The 16,825-nt window shown below is 42.5% G+C and overlaps 1 protein-coding gene across 1 annotated transcript; it reads left to right on the forward strand.

The window, feature by feature from the left end:
* The first annotated feature begins 2,408 nt into the window (after positions 1–2,408).
* oprk1 (opioid receptor, kappa 1) lies at positions 2,409–15,603 on the forward strand. The gene is made up of 4 exons (XM_066680929.1): positions 2,409–2,534; positions 3,159–3,403; positions 5,135–5,487; positions 9,966–15,603. Exons 2-4 carry the CDS (start codon positions 3,162–3,164, stop codon positions 10,499–10,501), a joined length of 1,131 nt encoding a protein of 376 aa, XP_066537026.1. The 5' UTR covers positions 2,409–2,534; positions 3,159–3,161; the 3' UTR covers positions 10,502–15,603.
* The last annotated feature ends 1,222 nt before the right edge of the window (positions 15,604–16,825 follow it).

Raw genomic sequence — 16,825 nt, forward strand, 5'->3', positions numbered from 1 at the left:
AGAGCTGGAAGAGCTCTGGAGTGTCCATTCCCTGCAGGCTCCGAACAAATGATAAAAAAAAGTCTTGTTTGTGGAAAGAAAAGAAAAGATTGGAGTAAACAGCACAGATTTCTCTCATTGTTTCTTTACTAAGTAGAGTCAGGTGTGAGAGAAACTATATTGTTACCCTCATACCATACATTACAAATAAAAGTAAATTGTTCCTCAATAAAATGTGAGCCTGGTCTGTTCGTGTTAAACCTGGGATGTACAAATACATGTATCTCTAAACCATTCCTACAAATAAGATTTGTGCTGTTTTTCTCATTGGTTTATGTGTGAAAATACATACAGATTTTGAGTGGATCATGGGTAATACCTCCACCAAACTGTGGTCAGATACACATGAACCGGCCATTGTAGGGGCCATGGAAGCATGGCCTTGCTCACCAGGTTGTGAGTAAACAAGTGGTGTGAGGCTGTAATTGGGAGCACTGGGACAGAGTTTATACGATACGCACTCATGAATAAATAATAATAAAAATGAATAAGAGACACATAAGGCTCATCTCATTTCTTGTATAGTTTTATTGCCTCTCTTGGGAGAGTCTGATATCTTTCAACGATTAACACCTGGAAACACCCCACTGCAGTAAGATAAGGAAATTATTTTACACAGAACAAGACCTGTTCTCAGTTACAGATGCTCCAATATGAAACCAGGAAAAAAGATGCAGGGGAGTCTGTATACGCAGGAATGCAGATAAGAATCACAACGCAGCAAGCAGAATCCTATCCATGTGGCGAGTTTAACACACCACAGATATCAGTCTCTCCATCTATATGTGGGCAGATCGTCTGAGGCTAATGCATCTTCAGCTTTCACGCCTAGTTTTCATGTTTTTCACTTGCTGTGTGCATCAGAGCACACTTTAGTGAAAGTTAGAAACCCTCACTTATAATCTTCAGTTGCAAATATTATCATTTAATCGTCTCTTTGTGAAGTGGTTTTGAGGGCCACGAGTTGTGATAAACATTTCATCTTCTTTTCCTTGATGTTTACTTATATACGGTAAAGAAATGTGTCCCGTTTCATTTTTTTTAAGCTTCTGATACCTTGAACACCCATCAACACTGTCACTAAAGTGTGCATTTCAGAGTTCCTTAGTGCTTAGAGCCAGAACTGGCAGCGTAATTACCCCAAGTTCCGGCCACTTTAGTTACAATATTGGAAATCTTAGCTAACTGTAAATAAATAGAAGTACTTTACTCACTCAAATCAACATTTTTCAGGAGTCAAATGTGTGTAGATTAATGTCCAAGACTTGCTTGACTTTGAAAGAAAGTATGTTTTTAGATAAAAACGCTTTTGTTTAAGTAGGTGCTAATACTGCTAAGATTACTAGCGCCCCCTAACTTCGGCCACCTCCCCTGCTTGTGACAGTCAAACGAGACTACAAACGTTGCTACCACATTCAGTGGTTTTGAGAGGTTCACAATGAGATTATGTTTGTCCTGTGTTGGTATCCGTACTCTACATGTAAGGATTAAAATGGCGGTAGATTTTCCCCTCAGAGAAAAGGAAGCTAACCGCTAAGCTAACTTTTACACTGAGGGGAAATATCTGTCGCGAAATGGAAATGTGTTGTGTTCTACATGCAGTTTTGCACACAAAGAGTTACAACACTGTTAGAGATACTTAAATATTGTTTAGATGTGTGATTTCTTGTGAGACTGATGTTTAAATGCCCTACTAAGATTTGAACTTACGTTTTATTGTTTTACCCAATGCGATTGGCGAAGAGAGAGAGCGGAATTGCACCATATACGGCAGTGGCCGGAGTTAGGGGAAAGACTGATACAGGGCCCAAGTGTTGACTTTTTGACCTCAACAAATATGGCCTTGATTATAACTACAGCCTGGCAAACTGTTATGGTGCCAGCACACTAGGAACGAAGCTCCTGATTTGGCCTCACCTTTTCTACTTACACTGAGAATTAAAAACACACTTTACAGGGTTATTTTCACTGCTGCATATTTGCGACAAATCGTTTCAAAGTTCACTGAAACTTCTCTGAAAGCAGCCATGACAGAGCACTTCGTCCCGCCCACACAGAGCTGAGATTGGCTGTGGCCAGCGCGGTGCTGCTTTATGATTGGTTTTCATAAATTTTCAACTTTTACTGAGCGCCCTTGCATGAAAACTGGGGAAGAAGCAGCCAATCAGCGCTCAGAAAATGAAACTCTGGGAGCCAATCAGCGCGCAGGAGTGTAGCTATTGAGCGCTCAGGCCCTGCACTATTTGTGGGTGTGTACTAGCCAATCACAGAGCAGTGGGGGTGGGAGTTTCCGGAATGCGGGTGTGTTTTCCGGAATGCGGGTGGGTTAAAGCTCGTATCGCGCCTCTGAGTGGAGACTGTGTCTGTGAGTTGAGAGTGAGCAGAGTCCGCGTAGTGCCCAGAAACAAACAGAGGCGTTTTAGTGCTGTGTGTCGGGGATTTGTGAGAGTTCTTTTAGCTGTTTTTACACCTTTACACCGAAGCCGGGCAACACGGTGAGTATATGTGGTTCTCTCCTTTCTTTGGTTTTTTTTTTGAGGGTTTTTTACCTCAGACTACTTCTTAATGCAGCAGCTTTACCTTCAAAACAGTGCCGTTACATAGTTACATTGCTGCCATGTTTAGTTTGGGAGGTTTGTGTGTTTGAAAAGTATGTCAGTGAACTAAAAAGTGTAATACCAACAGAAACGAATATGGTGCTTTTGTTCCTTAATAGGAAACTGGCTGGATTATTAATGGTCACTATTAGAGGTCAGTTTTCTGTCTAGGACACCTTTAAATCCCAGAATAATCACAAATGCAGTGGGTCCAGAATGAGAACCAGTCACAGGTCAGTTGTTGTAACCCATTAGGATCCATTGCATGAAACCATTTCCCCCAAAATATACTCTAGCTCACTATTGCACACCCACCACTAAACCTTTCTGTGGTGTTTAGTTTTCTCATTGAAACCAGAATGCTGTAAAAATATGAATACAGTGCTTTTCAGTGTGATATGAAAAGTGACACGTCAATGAATACACTGCTTTTCTTCAGTGGAATGCACATATGCAGTACTTTAATATGTGATGCGTGAATACACTGTTTTTAAGTGTGGTGCACGTTGTCTCTCCTCTCAGGAGATGGACACTGGTGTGGTGCAGATATTTAAGGAGGATAAGTGTCTGTCCCAGGCTGAGGACTGCGGTCCGAGCTCGTCGTGGCCGCAGGGTTTGTCTGAAATGTTTAATCTGTCTGTGAATGAGAGCTGGAGCGAAGAACCTGAGCCACTGTCCCCCATCATGCCTGTCATCACTGCCATCTACTCCCTCGTCTTCGTAGTGGGTCTGGTGGGCAACTGTCTGGTGATGTATGTAATTATCAGGTAAGAGTGTTCTCTCTCTCTGTGTGTGTGTGTGTTTTCAGATCTTCAGTTCTGATAACAGTGAATAAGATCAAACCTGCGCAGATGAGTGTAGGACCGTCTGACCGGTCAGTTCTGCTCCTACAGTTTGTGCTGTCACTGCAGTGTAAGGCTCTCAGATCAGTCTTAAACTGTACAGCAGGTGCACTTCCCTGGCTGCATGTTTTATTTGGTCTAAGGTTCAAGAGCACAGTGTGCAGCAGGTGGTTTGGCGCCCCCTCGTGGATCTGATTCAGAAATAATGGAGTGGTTAAAGAGCACAATAAACTCTCATTGTTTTAAAATGTAAAATATGGTTTGTTGTTGTTTAAAAGATGCAGGGTCTTTTCTAACTGCAGTGTCTCTAAAAGAAACGTCAGTTTCTGAGGTGGTTGGGGAATGAAAGAATCCCTCTGTTTGTAAATGTAACATCATCACAACAACTGAAGCATAGCAGCCACACAACTCAAGGGTCTCGGGGTCTTGGGTTCGATCCCTGCCTCGGGTCACGGTCTGTGAGTGTGTTCTCGCGGTGTCTGTGTGGGTTTCTTCTGGGTGATCAGGGTTCCTCTGTGTGTTATTGTCCACAGGTGTGTGTGTGAGTGACTAGGTGAGTGTGTGAGGGAGATTTGCCATATTTAAAGACAACATGCTCAACTTTCTCTCTTATCTGGATTTCTCCTGGTTCTGTGACTGCTCGTCTCATACACTGTACACGCCCCGCCTACTGGGAGAAGCCTTCACTGTTTACAGAGCTGCTCTATTCTCCAGGACAACACCAGAGCCATGGATAAATGGGATAGAGCCATGATCCAGATGTTTACAGCGGGTTCAGATCAGTTATATGTTGCATGTTCAGTGCAAGAAAGCGTCAGAAAACTGAGACTCTGAGATTTGACTCTGAATCATTTGGCAAGTGTTGATTCCTACTTGCTCAAAGTCTTAATTAGTTTGGGAGTCGACTCCCTGTTCTCTATCTATGTTTACTGTGTTTTCCAACAGCTCTAACTGCACAGAGATACTGCGGGATGGTCTTGCAACCATGTTCTATTTTACACATTCCCCATTTCAAAACAAAACTCAAATGACAGTGGTGCGTGTCCTCCATGTTTGTTTTTCTGTGCTAGGTTTCTCCCAGTAGGCGGGCCATATGGAGTGTCACAGAACCAGGAGACGTCAGCCAATAGCGTTCACTGAGAGAAACGCCCTAGACCCCACCCACAAAACGTCAAAAACCCTCCCATTTCAAAATGCAAGCACGGATTATGATCCATGCACACGTAATTCCTTTCTCTGTGCTTACGAGAATAATGATGTTGATGTGACACTATAAATACAACTTAGAGAAAAGTAAAAATGCAGCCACAAACAAACAAAAAATGTTATTTTCCCCCTCAAACATACCGTTCCACCTTAAAATACGCAGAGCTTCTGAATATAAACAAACCAGAGAGAACGGTGTTTCCCTACAAGTCCCCTTTAATGAGCTAATGCTCCATATTATAAGAGGAAAAAAGTTCTGTATTTACAGATAGCCATTATATGGTCAGAGAAGCAGGTTTTTTTGTAATAATTATAATGATAATCATCATTGTGCTCACCCCTATCTTCAGTGTAGTAAACACAAAGGTTTGACAAATCCACAGGATTTGTACAGCTCTATGATGTATGGTTCATACATGGTTTCATATTTTTATCATTTGTTTCCGTTAGATACACTAAGATGAAGACAGCCACCAACATATACATCTTTAACCTGGCTGTGGCGGACGCCCTGGTGACCACCACGATGCCTTTCCAGAGCGCAGACTACCTGCTGAGCTCCTGGCCATTCGGAGAGGTGGTCTGTAAGGTCTTCATCTCCATCGACTACTACAACATGTTCACCAGCATCTTCACCCTCACTATGATGAGCGTGGACCGCTACGTGGCCGTGTGTCACCCGGTCAAGGCCCTGGATTTCCGCACGCCCGTCAAAGCCAAGATCATCAACATCCTCATCTGGGTTCTGTCTTCAGCAGCTGGGATCCCAGCCATGGTTCTCGGCAGCACTCAGACCAACAACGGTACCTCACACACACTTCATAAGATAGTTTTAAATAGTGTTGTCACAATAACAAAACTATGACTTTCGATATGATACCTGCCTGAATACCTCGATACCGATACTGAAACGATACCATCGCAAAAACCTAAAACATCAGGAAAATGAATGTACTTTCTCTACAAGCTGAGGGCGGTCGCCAAAATCTGTGGCATCTGTTTGTTGGGTGTAATGCCACACGTTACATTTCGCAATTTCTCGGTCCAATCGCGCCTTCGGACCCGTGTCATACGTTCATAAGATGTGTTTACTCTTTGAACAAAGCTGAATGCCTCAATCAATTATGTGAACTCAGTTCAGAAAAAGGAGTAAATTCATTGTAAAAGGAAGCAAATGTGTCGGGACTGTTTTGCAAATTCGCAGCTCGTTTTGACCTGTGTGAGCTGCCGTTGCGGACTGAATGTGCTGCTCCGTCTCTGGAGCAGACAAACCGCATCGAGTGGCCTGTGTCTCCCAGAGCTCCATCTCACGGTCAGTCCTGGTGTTCTAACGCGCTACCAGTGATTCTCGTCTATAAAAACGTAGCTAAGGTTTGTACAGAAAGTCGCTGTTGTCTTTAAGAATAACTTACTATAAGATCGGAAAAGTTGCTAAAACTAGTGGCAAAATCATTTTTCAGGAAGGCACACTGCCCCCTGTGTCACTTGTTGGAATAGCATGCTTATTTTTAAAAACCCATACCCATTATATGGGGTATTGTATTTTTAATGACAAAGTATTGAGATACTTTTCTAGCATCGGTTCACCATGCAACACTAGTTTTTAAAAAAACACACTGTGGCCTAGAGTGTCCAGACATCTGCTCTTCCAACATGGCTTGAAGTGAAGGGCATTAACAGGAGGGTGTTCTCCTGCTATTACCCATCTCTGAAGACTTTATACTATACACTGAACTGTCACTGGATAAGGGACAACTGCCTTGTATCTGCACTCATTGTCCATTTTATCAGCTCCACTGACCACACAGCAGCACTTGTAGTTCTACAGTTACACACTCTAGTCCGTATATTTCCCTATCCCCTGTTCTTCGATGGTCAGGACTCACACAGGACCACCACAGAGCAGGTGGTGGATCACTCTCAGCACTGACGTGGTGGTGGCGTGGATCAGACACAGCAGTGCTGCTGGACGTTTTAAAAAACAATGTCCACTCACTGTCCACTCTGTTAGACACTCCTCCCTCATTGTTCCAGTTTGTAGATGTAAAGTCAGAGACGGTAGCCCATCTGTTTTTGCAGTGTGTGTTGGTCGTCCTCTAGCCCTTTGTCAGTGGACTTGTTGACAATTCTCAGTCCAGACACTGAGGGCTTTAAAAACTCCAGCTGCACTGCTGTGTCTGATCCACTCGCACCAGCACAACACACACTAACACACCAACCAACAGGTCAGCGTCACTGCGGCGCTGAGAATAATCCAACACCCAAACCACACCTGCTCTGTGGGGGTCCTGGTCATAAAAGGTCATGGGATAAGAAAGAATACAGATCAACAGACGGACAACAGGCCATAATTGTAGAGTTACAAAGTGCTCCTGTGTGGTCAGTGGAGCTGATAAAATGGACAGTAGATATAGTAGATACAAGTTATGTGTTCCTTATCCACTGATCCACCAATTGTAAATCTAAAAAGATGTTCCCAAAACAGTAGAAGCTGTTACTGCAGCAAAGGGGGACAAACTACTGACGTTTATTAGTTTATAACCTCTAGTTATTCCCTTACAGTTTTGTCAAATAAACCCTAGACATGGAATGGCCATTTATCTATTAATAAAAAACAGAAATGTGGGGTGAGTTATACCATCTTCTTACCATCACCGGAGGCTGTTACCATGGAAACTTGGGAAACTGCACTGAAAACACTGATTTGTTAATACACTTTTTTAACTGACAATAATACAAAGACATTTCATTTTAATTATCTACTGCTGTATTGAAGACTAATGCCTGCATGGTTTTATATTCATAGATCTGTGTGTGCTGAACAAAGGCAAAGGTGTTTAGGGAACTGTTCTTGAAAATAACTTTTATAAATGTCGTTTTGACGAACAGAGAGGAGTTATCTGGGGTCATCTGAATGTTACCGATGCACAGTGTACATACAGGGGTTGGACAATGAAAGTGAAACACCTGGTTTTAGACCACAGTAATTTATTAATATGGTGTAGGGCATCCTTTTGTGGTCAATACAGCGTCAATTTGTCTTGGGAATGACATATACAAGTCCTGCACAGTGGTCAGAGGGATTTGAAGCCATTCTTCTTGCAGGATAGTGGCCAGGTCTCTACGTGATGCTGGTGGAGGAAAACGTTTCCTGACTCGCTCCTCCAAAACACCCCAAAGTGGCTCAATAATATTTAGATCTGGTGACTGTGCAGGCCATGGGAGATGTTCAACTTCACTTTCATGTTCATCAAACCAATCTTTCACCAGTCTTGCTGTGTGTATTGGTGCATTGTCGTCCTGATACACGGCACCACCTTCAGGACACAATGTTTGAACCATTGGATGCACATGGTCCTCCAGAATGGTTCGGTAGTCCTTGGCAGTGACACGCCCATCTAGCACAAGTATTGGGCCAAGGGAATGCCATGATACAGCAGCCCAAACCATCACTGATCCACCCCCATGCTTCACTCTGGGCATGCAACAGTCTGGTGGTACACTTCTTTGGGGCTTCTCCACACCGTAACTCTCCCGGATGTGGGGAAAACAGTAAAGGTGGACTCATCAGAGAACAATACATGTTTCACATTGTCCACAGCCCAAGATTTGCGCTCCTTGCACCATTGAAACCGACGTTTGGCATTGGCACGAGTGACCAAAGGATTGGCTACAGCAGCCCGGCCGTGTGTATTGACCCTGTGGAGCTCCCTACGGACAGTTCTGGTGGAAACAGGAGAGCTGAGGTGCACATTTAAATTTGCCGTGGTTTGGGCAGCCGTGGTTTTATGTTTTTTGGATGCAATCCGGGTCAGCACCCGAACATCCCTCTCAGACAGCTTCCTCTTGCGTCCACAGTGAATCCTGTTGGATGTGTTTGTTCCTTCTTGGTGGTACACTGACATTACCCTGGATACCGTGGCTCTACATACATCACAAAGACTTGCTGTGCTCTTACCCTCTGCTAATTGAACCTTCACACACTGCTCTTTTACTTATGCAATGTGCAATTAATGAAGATTGGCCACCAGGCTGCTCCAATATAGCCATGAAACCTCCCACACTACAATGACAGGTGTTTCAGTTTCATTGTCCAACCCCTGTATGTACTATGTAAATAGTGGATATTGTGTGCTCTAAATTTCAAAAGCCAGGGTCTGTCACTGTAGTGAAGGCATTATTGCCAATAGCAGGGGTAAATTACACATGACTGAAGGCATAATTAACATTAAATGATTTATACACGTTACATAGCCACATATATGGCTTTCTAAACAATGGCAGTTATTCATTAGAGTTGTGTAAAATTGAGGGTGGGTTTGGCAGCACTGCATAATGAGCTATTTATCATCTGATTACTAAAACATTTCTACAACGTGGAAATTATGTTGATTTGTTAGCAGCAGATGTATCAGGTTGAGTGCGAAATTAAAATTAATTTAAATTTTTTAAATAATAGATTTAAACTGTATTTTTTGCAGTGTTTTGGAAGCTGTTACTGCGCTGGATGTGTGTATGATCGGTTATTCGGTCAGTGTAAGTTGTATAAAATAAAAGTACAGTGTAATATATTTGTATATGGCGCATATAATAGGTGCAGCGTGTGTTTATATCAGTGAACTTGTAAAAACAACTATTTTTGTGATTATTGTTATCAAAGATAATGTGGACATTTTTTATTATTTACAGCAAATTAAGCATTTTTTCACTTTGCAAATCTACAACACTCAAATTTACCCGCACTCATTATAGAGGTTTGTTTGATCATTTCTGCCACAGAAGATGGACGAATATGAAGATGTTTGGTAAATTTTGCATGCGCTCATTTTATGTTCGAAGTCGACTGCATGCAGATGAACAAGGACCAATGTCTTCGACAATGGGCACATGTTAAAAGCACATGTTTGCATAATTAGACAGCGTGGTTGCTATAATGGTCAGCCTGCCGTGCACATCTGAATCCCATTGACAATGTGCGCTGCATTATGTAACGAAGGCCCCATATTGTTGCCCCACTGAAGGTTTTCTCTTTCAAAAATTCAGCTTGGAAAACTGGATCGGTTGGTGTCTTTTGTGCGCAAATGATTATTGTGTGTTTTTAAAAGGAAGGATGAGGTAACACAGTGGAAAATGTGCTGCTCTCCCAGTGTGTATTGGGACGTGTTGCAGGCAACAAACTGAAAGAGGCTTTTAAAGACAACAGAGTTTAGATGGCAGTATGAATAGAGCTTCTCGTATAGAGCTTATGATGAGTAGTGACCTTGTCCGTTTTGTTCCCCAGGCACGACCGAGTGTGCACTTCAATTCCCTGACCCCTACATGTACTGGGACACGTTAATGAAGATCTGTGTGTTCATTTTTGCTTTCGTGGCGCCTCTCCTCATCATCACGGTGTGCTATACTCTGATGGTGATGCGTCTGAAGAGCGTGAGGCTGCTGTCTGGCTCGAGGGAGAAAGACCGTAACCTTCGCAGAATAACTCGCCTGGTGCTGGTGGTGGTGGCTGTGTTCGTAGTCTGCTGGACCCCCATCCACATCTTCATCCTGGTAAAGGCTCTGACCCCAGGGATCCCAGAGACCACGGCGGTAATGGGGGCCTACTTCTTCTGTGTGGCCCTGGGGTACACCAACAGCAGCCTCAACCCCATCCTCTACGCCTTCCTTGATGAAAACTTCAAGCGGTGTTTCCGGGACTTCTGCTGCCCTGGCCGTGGGCCGGCGGACGGACAGGGGATGCTGCGGGTCAGGAGCACCCTCCGTGAGCACACGTGTCCAGTGGCGAGCAGAGGGGATGGTGGCCACGGCAGGCCTGTATGACTAGCCGTGGAGCTGTCCTCCTTCCAAGGCCAGGAGGACTCGAATGACCTGGGACTAACACAGATCACCACCGCCATCTGAAGGCTGAGAGATGCTTGTATTACCCTGAGATGAAGATAAGGGTAACAGTAGCTCGCAGATGCTCATGGTGCCCCCCACAACATTCATTTCATTTCCCCACTGGCTACTCATCCACCTTCATTTTGTGTCTGCGTCATACACATGTAACACAAGTGCTCACTTGCTGAAGGACTTAGGATGATGAAGTTGAGGATAAGAAAGGGTAGGTTAAAAATGGAATGCAGTTATTCCTCTTGCAGATATGGAGCCAGATGTTTGCTAAATGGTGAACAAGTCTAAAATGACCTGCAACCCACCCACATTGCTATCAATGTAAGGTAAGTCAACACTGGTTAAAGTTAGTGTCAAGCGATTTCAGTTTGCTGAGATTATTTATAGATACAACGCTTGGAAAATGCACTTATCCACAGTGATTCACAATTATAATCAAGTTACACATGTAGGTGAATAAACTGTTAGGAGTTTAGCCCAAGGACTCTTACTGGTATAAGTGGGGAAGCAAGCTCTAGCCCTGAAATCATGTTACCCACTTGCAGTCAGCATTCACAGACATAAACAAAATAATGGAATATGTGTTCTTTAAACTAGCTAATACTAAAGCTTATTTGTTGTTGTGGTGTAGTTGGGATAAGACTCCCTCCCTTAATGCAAATGAAGGATTTGTGGTGTTGGGGGCAGAAATGTTCCTCTCCCCTTTGGAGAACTGGAATATGCTTCAAGATGGTGCTAGAGAGGGCGTTTCTTATCAAAGTATGCAATGTGGTAGGCCTTAAGGTATGGCCGATTGTTGGATCAGAGAAGTACATTCAAGTAATGTTGGGGTTGGGGTGAGACCTAAAACAGAACTAAATTAAATATTGTGCCGTTAAGAATACGATCTTTGTCACAAAAATATGCCTTCGCTGTTTCGATCTCAGCGTTCTGTCCATTCCTCTTTGGTAAATGTGACACTGCCTCCTAGTGATTACGTTAAACTCTTAAGCATATGTGGTGGGCCGTACAATAACTGTTCATATCAGATTCATAGATGCAGAAGTCAGCCTTGATGACAACAGCCACAGCAGAGAAGTTGTGTCTCTTTAAAGACTTTAAGATGGGAGACTTGCAAAAAGAATTCCTGATCCTTTCTATAGCACATTCCCTAAAATCAATATTTATCCTTAGCTACTAGCATTAGCCATATCGCTGCCATTTATAAACCTTAAATAAACCAGTATTTTAATAATAAGTTGTAATATATAATTATAACATAGTTCAGAATCAAGAACGTCAAGGGAGGTGTGGCATCTCAGAGAGTTTCTGGAAAGATGCAGCTATTGAAGAGGAAATACCCATAAAGTGTGTTGGGGGCACCACAAAATCAAACCCCAGACTTAAAGGAACTTCTGAAACCTGATAGGTGGGCTTCTCTGGGGAAATACAAATCAAAATCCATTAGCTTGACATTGGGAACGGTGAAGTCGTTTACCGAATCGGGTGAGGTGACGTTTGGTTCTGGATGGTTCCAGCCTGATTCGGTGTACGAGTCATGTTTGATCAGTTGGTAGAGCCTTGGTTCCCCATGTTGAGTTACTGCAGTTTGTATCCTGTCTCTTGGGATTTCAGTTCCAGGGGTGTGAAGTGTTTCCTCACTTAAGGGCTACAGGTTGGAGTTTCCACTTGCCAGAGGTTCCCAGGTTTAGAGTTCCCTGGAGTCTGGGGGCTGGTTCTGTGGTGGCACGAGCAGATCACTCCCAGGACACACAAAACCAATGAGAGAATAAATGATTGATGTGTTTTGAGTGAATGGCAGTGATGCTTCTGTTTATCTTAACACAGTATTAAGTCATTATCAATTTGCACTCATTAGTTAGGACCCCCGAATCTCACAGTGCTACCAGAGAGAGAGAGAAAGACCTAGCAGGTGCCTCTAAAGCAACATCAGACAGCTGAAAATACTTGGAGGAGATCACCGTTAATTTTATTGCTAACAGACATTAACGACCCCACCAGAAAAAACAAGGCCAGCTGCGCTCTTTTGGACTCCTGGTCCCGGACAGGTGAACATCACCGGGGAACCGAACTTGCAATCTCTTGATGATAGTGCCAACACAGACGGTTCTCCCACTCGGGAACCCACTATGTCTCTGAAGAGGATTTGGAGACAACGTATTTAAACGCCCAAGAGCCAGTGACCAAAGACACTTTGAACAGACGTATAGCGCAGGTTAACAAAAGTCTTATGGAATTACATCGTCCATGTTATATACATTATCACAGAAAATGCCAGTTTAATGCAAAGAGTCTAATGCAGTGTGGTCTTTGTTTAAATTCATATGTGAACATGAAATATATAAAAAAGCAGGGCATTTCTATGAATGTGTTTTCTCGACTTCTCGACTGTGAAATAACTGTTCGGCACAAATATGGCATACGTTTCATACATTCCATTCATAAAACACGATCATTTCTCAGGACAGAATTTGACATTTATAGAGCTGTTGTGAGCTACAGTTACTGTGGCCTACAGGAGAACAACTCATTTTTACAGTGGAAACATTAGACATTAGAAACTGCCAGTTGTTGCTAAATTTTTCTTTGTTTGTTGTGAACTGCAATGCTGTGAAATTTTATATGTGCTTTACCTCACCAGTGAGCGTTACTACATTCTACCTATTCCTACATAATCAAAACCAACTCGGATGTGTGCTAATACAGCTAATCATCTTCGATATGCGCATCTGTTGCTTCAGAATTTTGGCAAATCAGATGTGTCTGGCAGAGGACTCTACAGCAATCGACTGAATCTGCCTTGAAACTGTAATGAAGTTTATGTACCATTTAGCTTTGCCTCTTGGAATGGAGAAGGAACATTATATATGTGTGTAAACTTAACAGAGATATGCTAGGCTAACTGCAAGTGAAGGTTTAATGGCGCATTGCAAAATCTCCTATTGCTTTCATTAATTATTAGCAACATTAGCTTGGCTTTGATTAACCCCTTCACCATTCATTTGAACTGTTAATTACATGTACTTTTTCATGTCTTATAATCATCTTCACAGATATTCATTGAACAATAGAGTGGGAGGCTTTGCGGCTGTGGCACATGAGCCTCTGCAGTTATGAACATTTCATAGATGCAGCAAATGAGGACTTACTGCCTTCTGAACGGTTTGATTTGTATTATTATATGAGCAGGAGGGTCCACAAATGTCTGGTCATGTTTCTGATTACTCAACCATAATCACACCCAAAATACTAATTTTACAGTGATGATAATTAAGGTTGACGCTGGTTTGGAATTACGTTACACCTCTGTAACTGAGAAAGTGTGTGTTAGGGTTGGAAATGTAAATGCTGGTTTGCTTTTTGTTTTCTCCAGATTTTTTTAAAAGTGTACATAGTGTTACCTGTAGATAATGACCAGTTGATCACGCTTTACCAAGTAAACTATCTCTACAGCTACTCCTGTATCCTCAGTCCATTTAGTTTTTTGGAGAGAGGAGGACTAGACGTGTGACTATGGCACATGTGTCTGTAAAAGCGTCAACATTCATTTGATTTTTTGATTTTAAATCTGTATTTACGCTTCAGTATTTCCGGCGTTTATGAGATAATAACTGCTGTGCCTTTTGTTCACAGTTGACAAGTATGAATGGTTTTTAGACTCCTTCTGTCTCAGATTTTCACTGTCACGCTTAAAGCATTAAAAGTACAGCTATAAATAATTCTAATCGTTAATATGATGTGTGAATGTAGAACAATAGACACAAGACATGCTCTATATGACCAAAAGCTACTTTACGTTGCACCCATGAAGTGAATTGAGATGCACCGGATGTGAGCTGCACATGAGGATAACTATTAAGCTTTGAAGCAGTGCAACTGTGGTCTCTGGAGAGACCTGGAGCACCATCCTATCTATGGGATCAGTTGGAGTGGCACCTGTGGTCCTAAATTAGTCAAGTCCCTGACCTCACTTATGTTCCAATATCTGTTCTAAAGCATTCTAGGACAAGGGTCACGACCCAGATGCTGTCCTATCCGGACCAGGACCTGTAACTGATAAACTCTTAAGACAGAGTGTTTGTTTTGAACGCTGTGACTCTTCTAGTCATCACGGTTCAGGTTTAGCGCTCCAGGAAACTCACAGACTAATCACATGTGTTTTTGCATATCACATGCAAGGCTACTCAGCCAATCAGATCTGTGCATTACGATGAGCACTGTGACTCAAATGAGCGACACACAGGGCAGGGCTCCAGACGCCGCTGTTCTGGCGCCAGTAAAAAATAGCCCAAAGGACGTGTCGGGACGACAGTGTTGTGTGAGTTAAAACCAGAAACTTTAAAAAGAAGGGAATGATTACGGGTTTAAATTCATGTTGCGCAGAACATGGATTCCCATCCTTCAGAGCCAATCAGCTGGCTGTCAATGAATAAAGTCCCGCCCTCCAGCAATAAGAACCAATCAGATTGCTGGTTATTTAAAGCCGTCAACTACAAGTCATTAGGGACTTTATTTACATTTGCATTTTGTTTTTCAAACTCATTGTTTTATTTGTACATTTTATAAAATGAATTTGTATTTAGAGTATTTGTTGTTTATAATATTTATAAATATTGTTGTATATTTAAATGTAATTGAAAGGCTAATTTGATTTGAAATTCTGTTGTTAACTACGTAAAATGTTGCTATAACCACAAGGCTACTTCAATATTCAGGATATGGCACTGATCCATATGCGGGTTACGCATTATTTTACGGAATTTGGCACGAAACTCTAACTGGACCTTAATGACATGTAATGAATTACCCCCGGTGTAGGGATTGTTACTCTTCAGAAGAATGATCCACAAGCTTTTGGCCATATAGTCTATATAGCCAGATGTCGTAAAATGCTGTTTGCTTATTGCTTTCATTACCGAACTTCTCTGCTCTGTTTTTAAAGGACTACACTAATCCCAGAGTCGTGTCTGTGCCAACAGCTACAGTTTAACTGTAATGTATATGACTTGTAAATGAAAATGTACCATCATCACATTAATGCAGTATTACAATAAAACACTCTTGATTCTATCATCATGTTTGGGTTTAAATGTGTGAGTTTTTGTTTTGTTTCTACATTCCCTCAGCTCCACTGACCACACGGGAGCACTTTGTATTTACACTTTTGGTTTTCATGCTTTGTTGCCCCATTTCCCCCTGCTGTTCAGTACTTAGGGTCACCACCGCAGAGCAGGTGTGATTTGGGTCGGTGGAGCATTCTCAGCGCTGCAGTGACACTGACGTGGTGGGGGTGTGTTAGTGTGTGTTGCGCTGGTGTAGAGTGGATCAGACACAGCAGTGATGCTGGAGTTTTTGTACCCTATCATTGTCACTGCTGAACAGAAAATAGTCCACCAACAAACCTGTGTCCACTGGTGAAGGACTAGAGGACGAACAACAGATGAGTTTCTGTCTCTACATCTACAAGGTGGACTAATGAGGTAGGTTTGTCTAATAGTGGACAATGTGTGGGTAAAAACTCGAACAGCACTGCTGTGTCTGATCCATTCACACCAGCGCAACAAACAATACCACGTCAGTGTCACTGACCCACCGCCCAAATCATACCCGCTCTGTGGTGGTCCTTACCGTGGAAGAAGAGGGTGAAAGGGGGCAAATAAATTATGAAGAACAACATATGGACTGCAGTCTGTTTGTTGTAAAACAACAAAGTGCTCCTGTGGGGTCAGTGGAGTGGAGAGAATGAACAGAATGTGTGGAAACAAGGCGGTCATAATCTTATGGCTGGATGGTGACAAAAAGGTTATATTGTTATACAACTCAACAAAACAAGGGCAATCTCACCAGGCACCTTTTTGTCTCAGATATCAATGCTCTCCATAAATGAACATGCATCTCCAAAATGGTAAGCTTACAGCAGAAAGTTAATATCAAGATGTTTTATTCCAAGTCTTTTCTAGTGGTCCATCTGTTGGGAAACACAAGGAGCAGACGATGTGCTCAAATGAGCATCTGAACAGAAGAGATCTAGGTACATGTTTTCCTTTAGAAAACAAAACCATAAAACACATGAATTGTGTATTTAGATGTCCTCAAAATAGTGTAGACCCTCACCTTCTGCTTTCTCAAAATCACAGCTGGCACTTCTTCATCAAAGCTGTGTACAGTCAGCGCTGGTTATAAAATGGATGCCTGCACATTTCACTGACAAAACTCTGATGTGCTTAATTACGGTTACTGGGCTTAGTTCTG

This window comes from Hoplias malabaricus, chromosome 9 (genome assembly GCF_029633855.1).
Source record: "Hoplias malabaricus isolate fHopMal1 chromosome 9, fHopMal1.hap1, whole genome shotgun sequence".
NCBI lineage: Eukaryota > Metazoa > Chordata > Actinopteri > Characiformes > Erythrinidae > Hoplias > Hoplias malabaricus.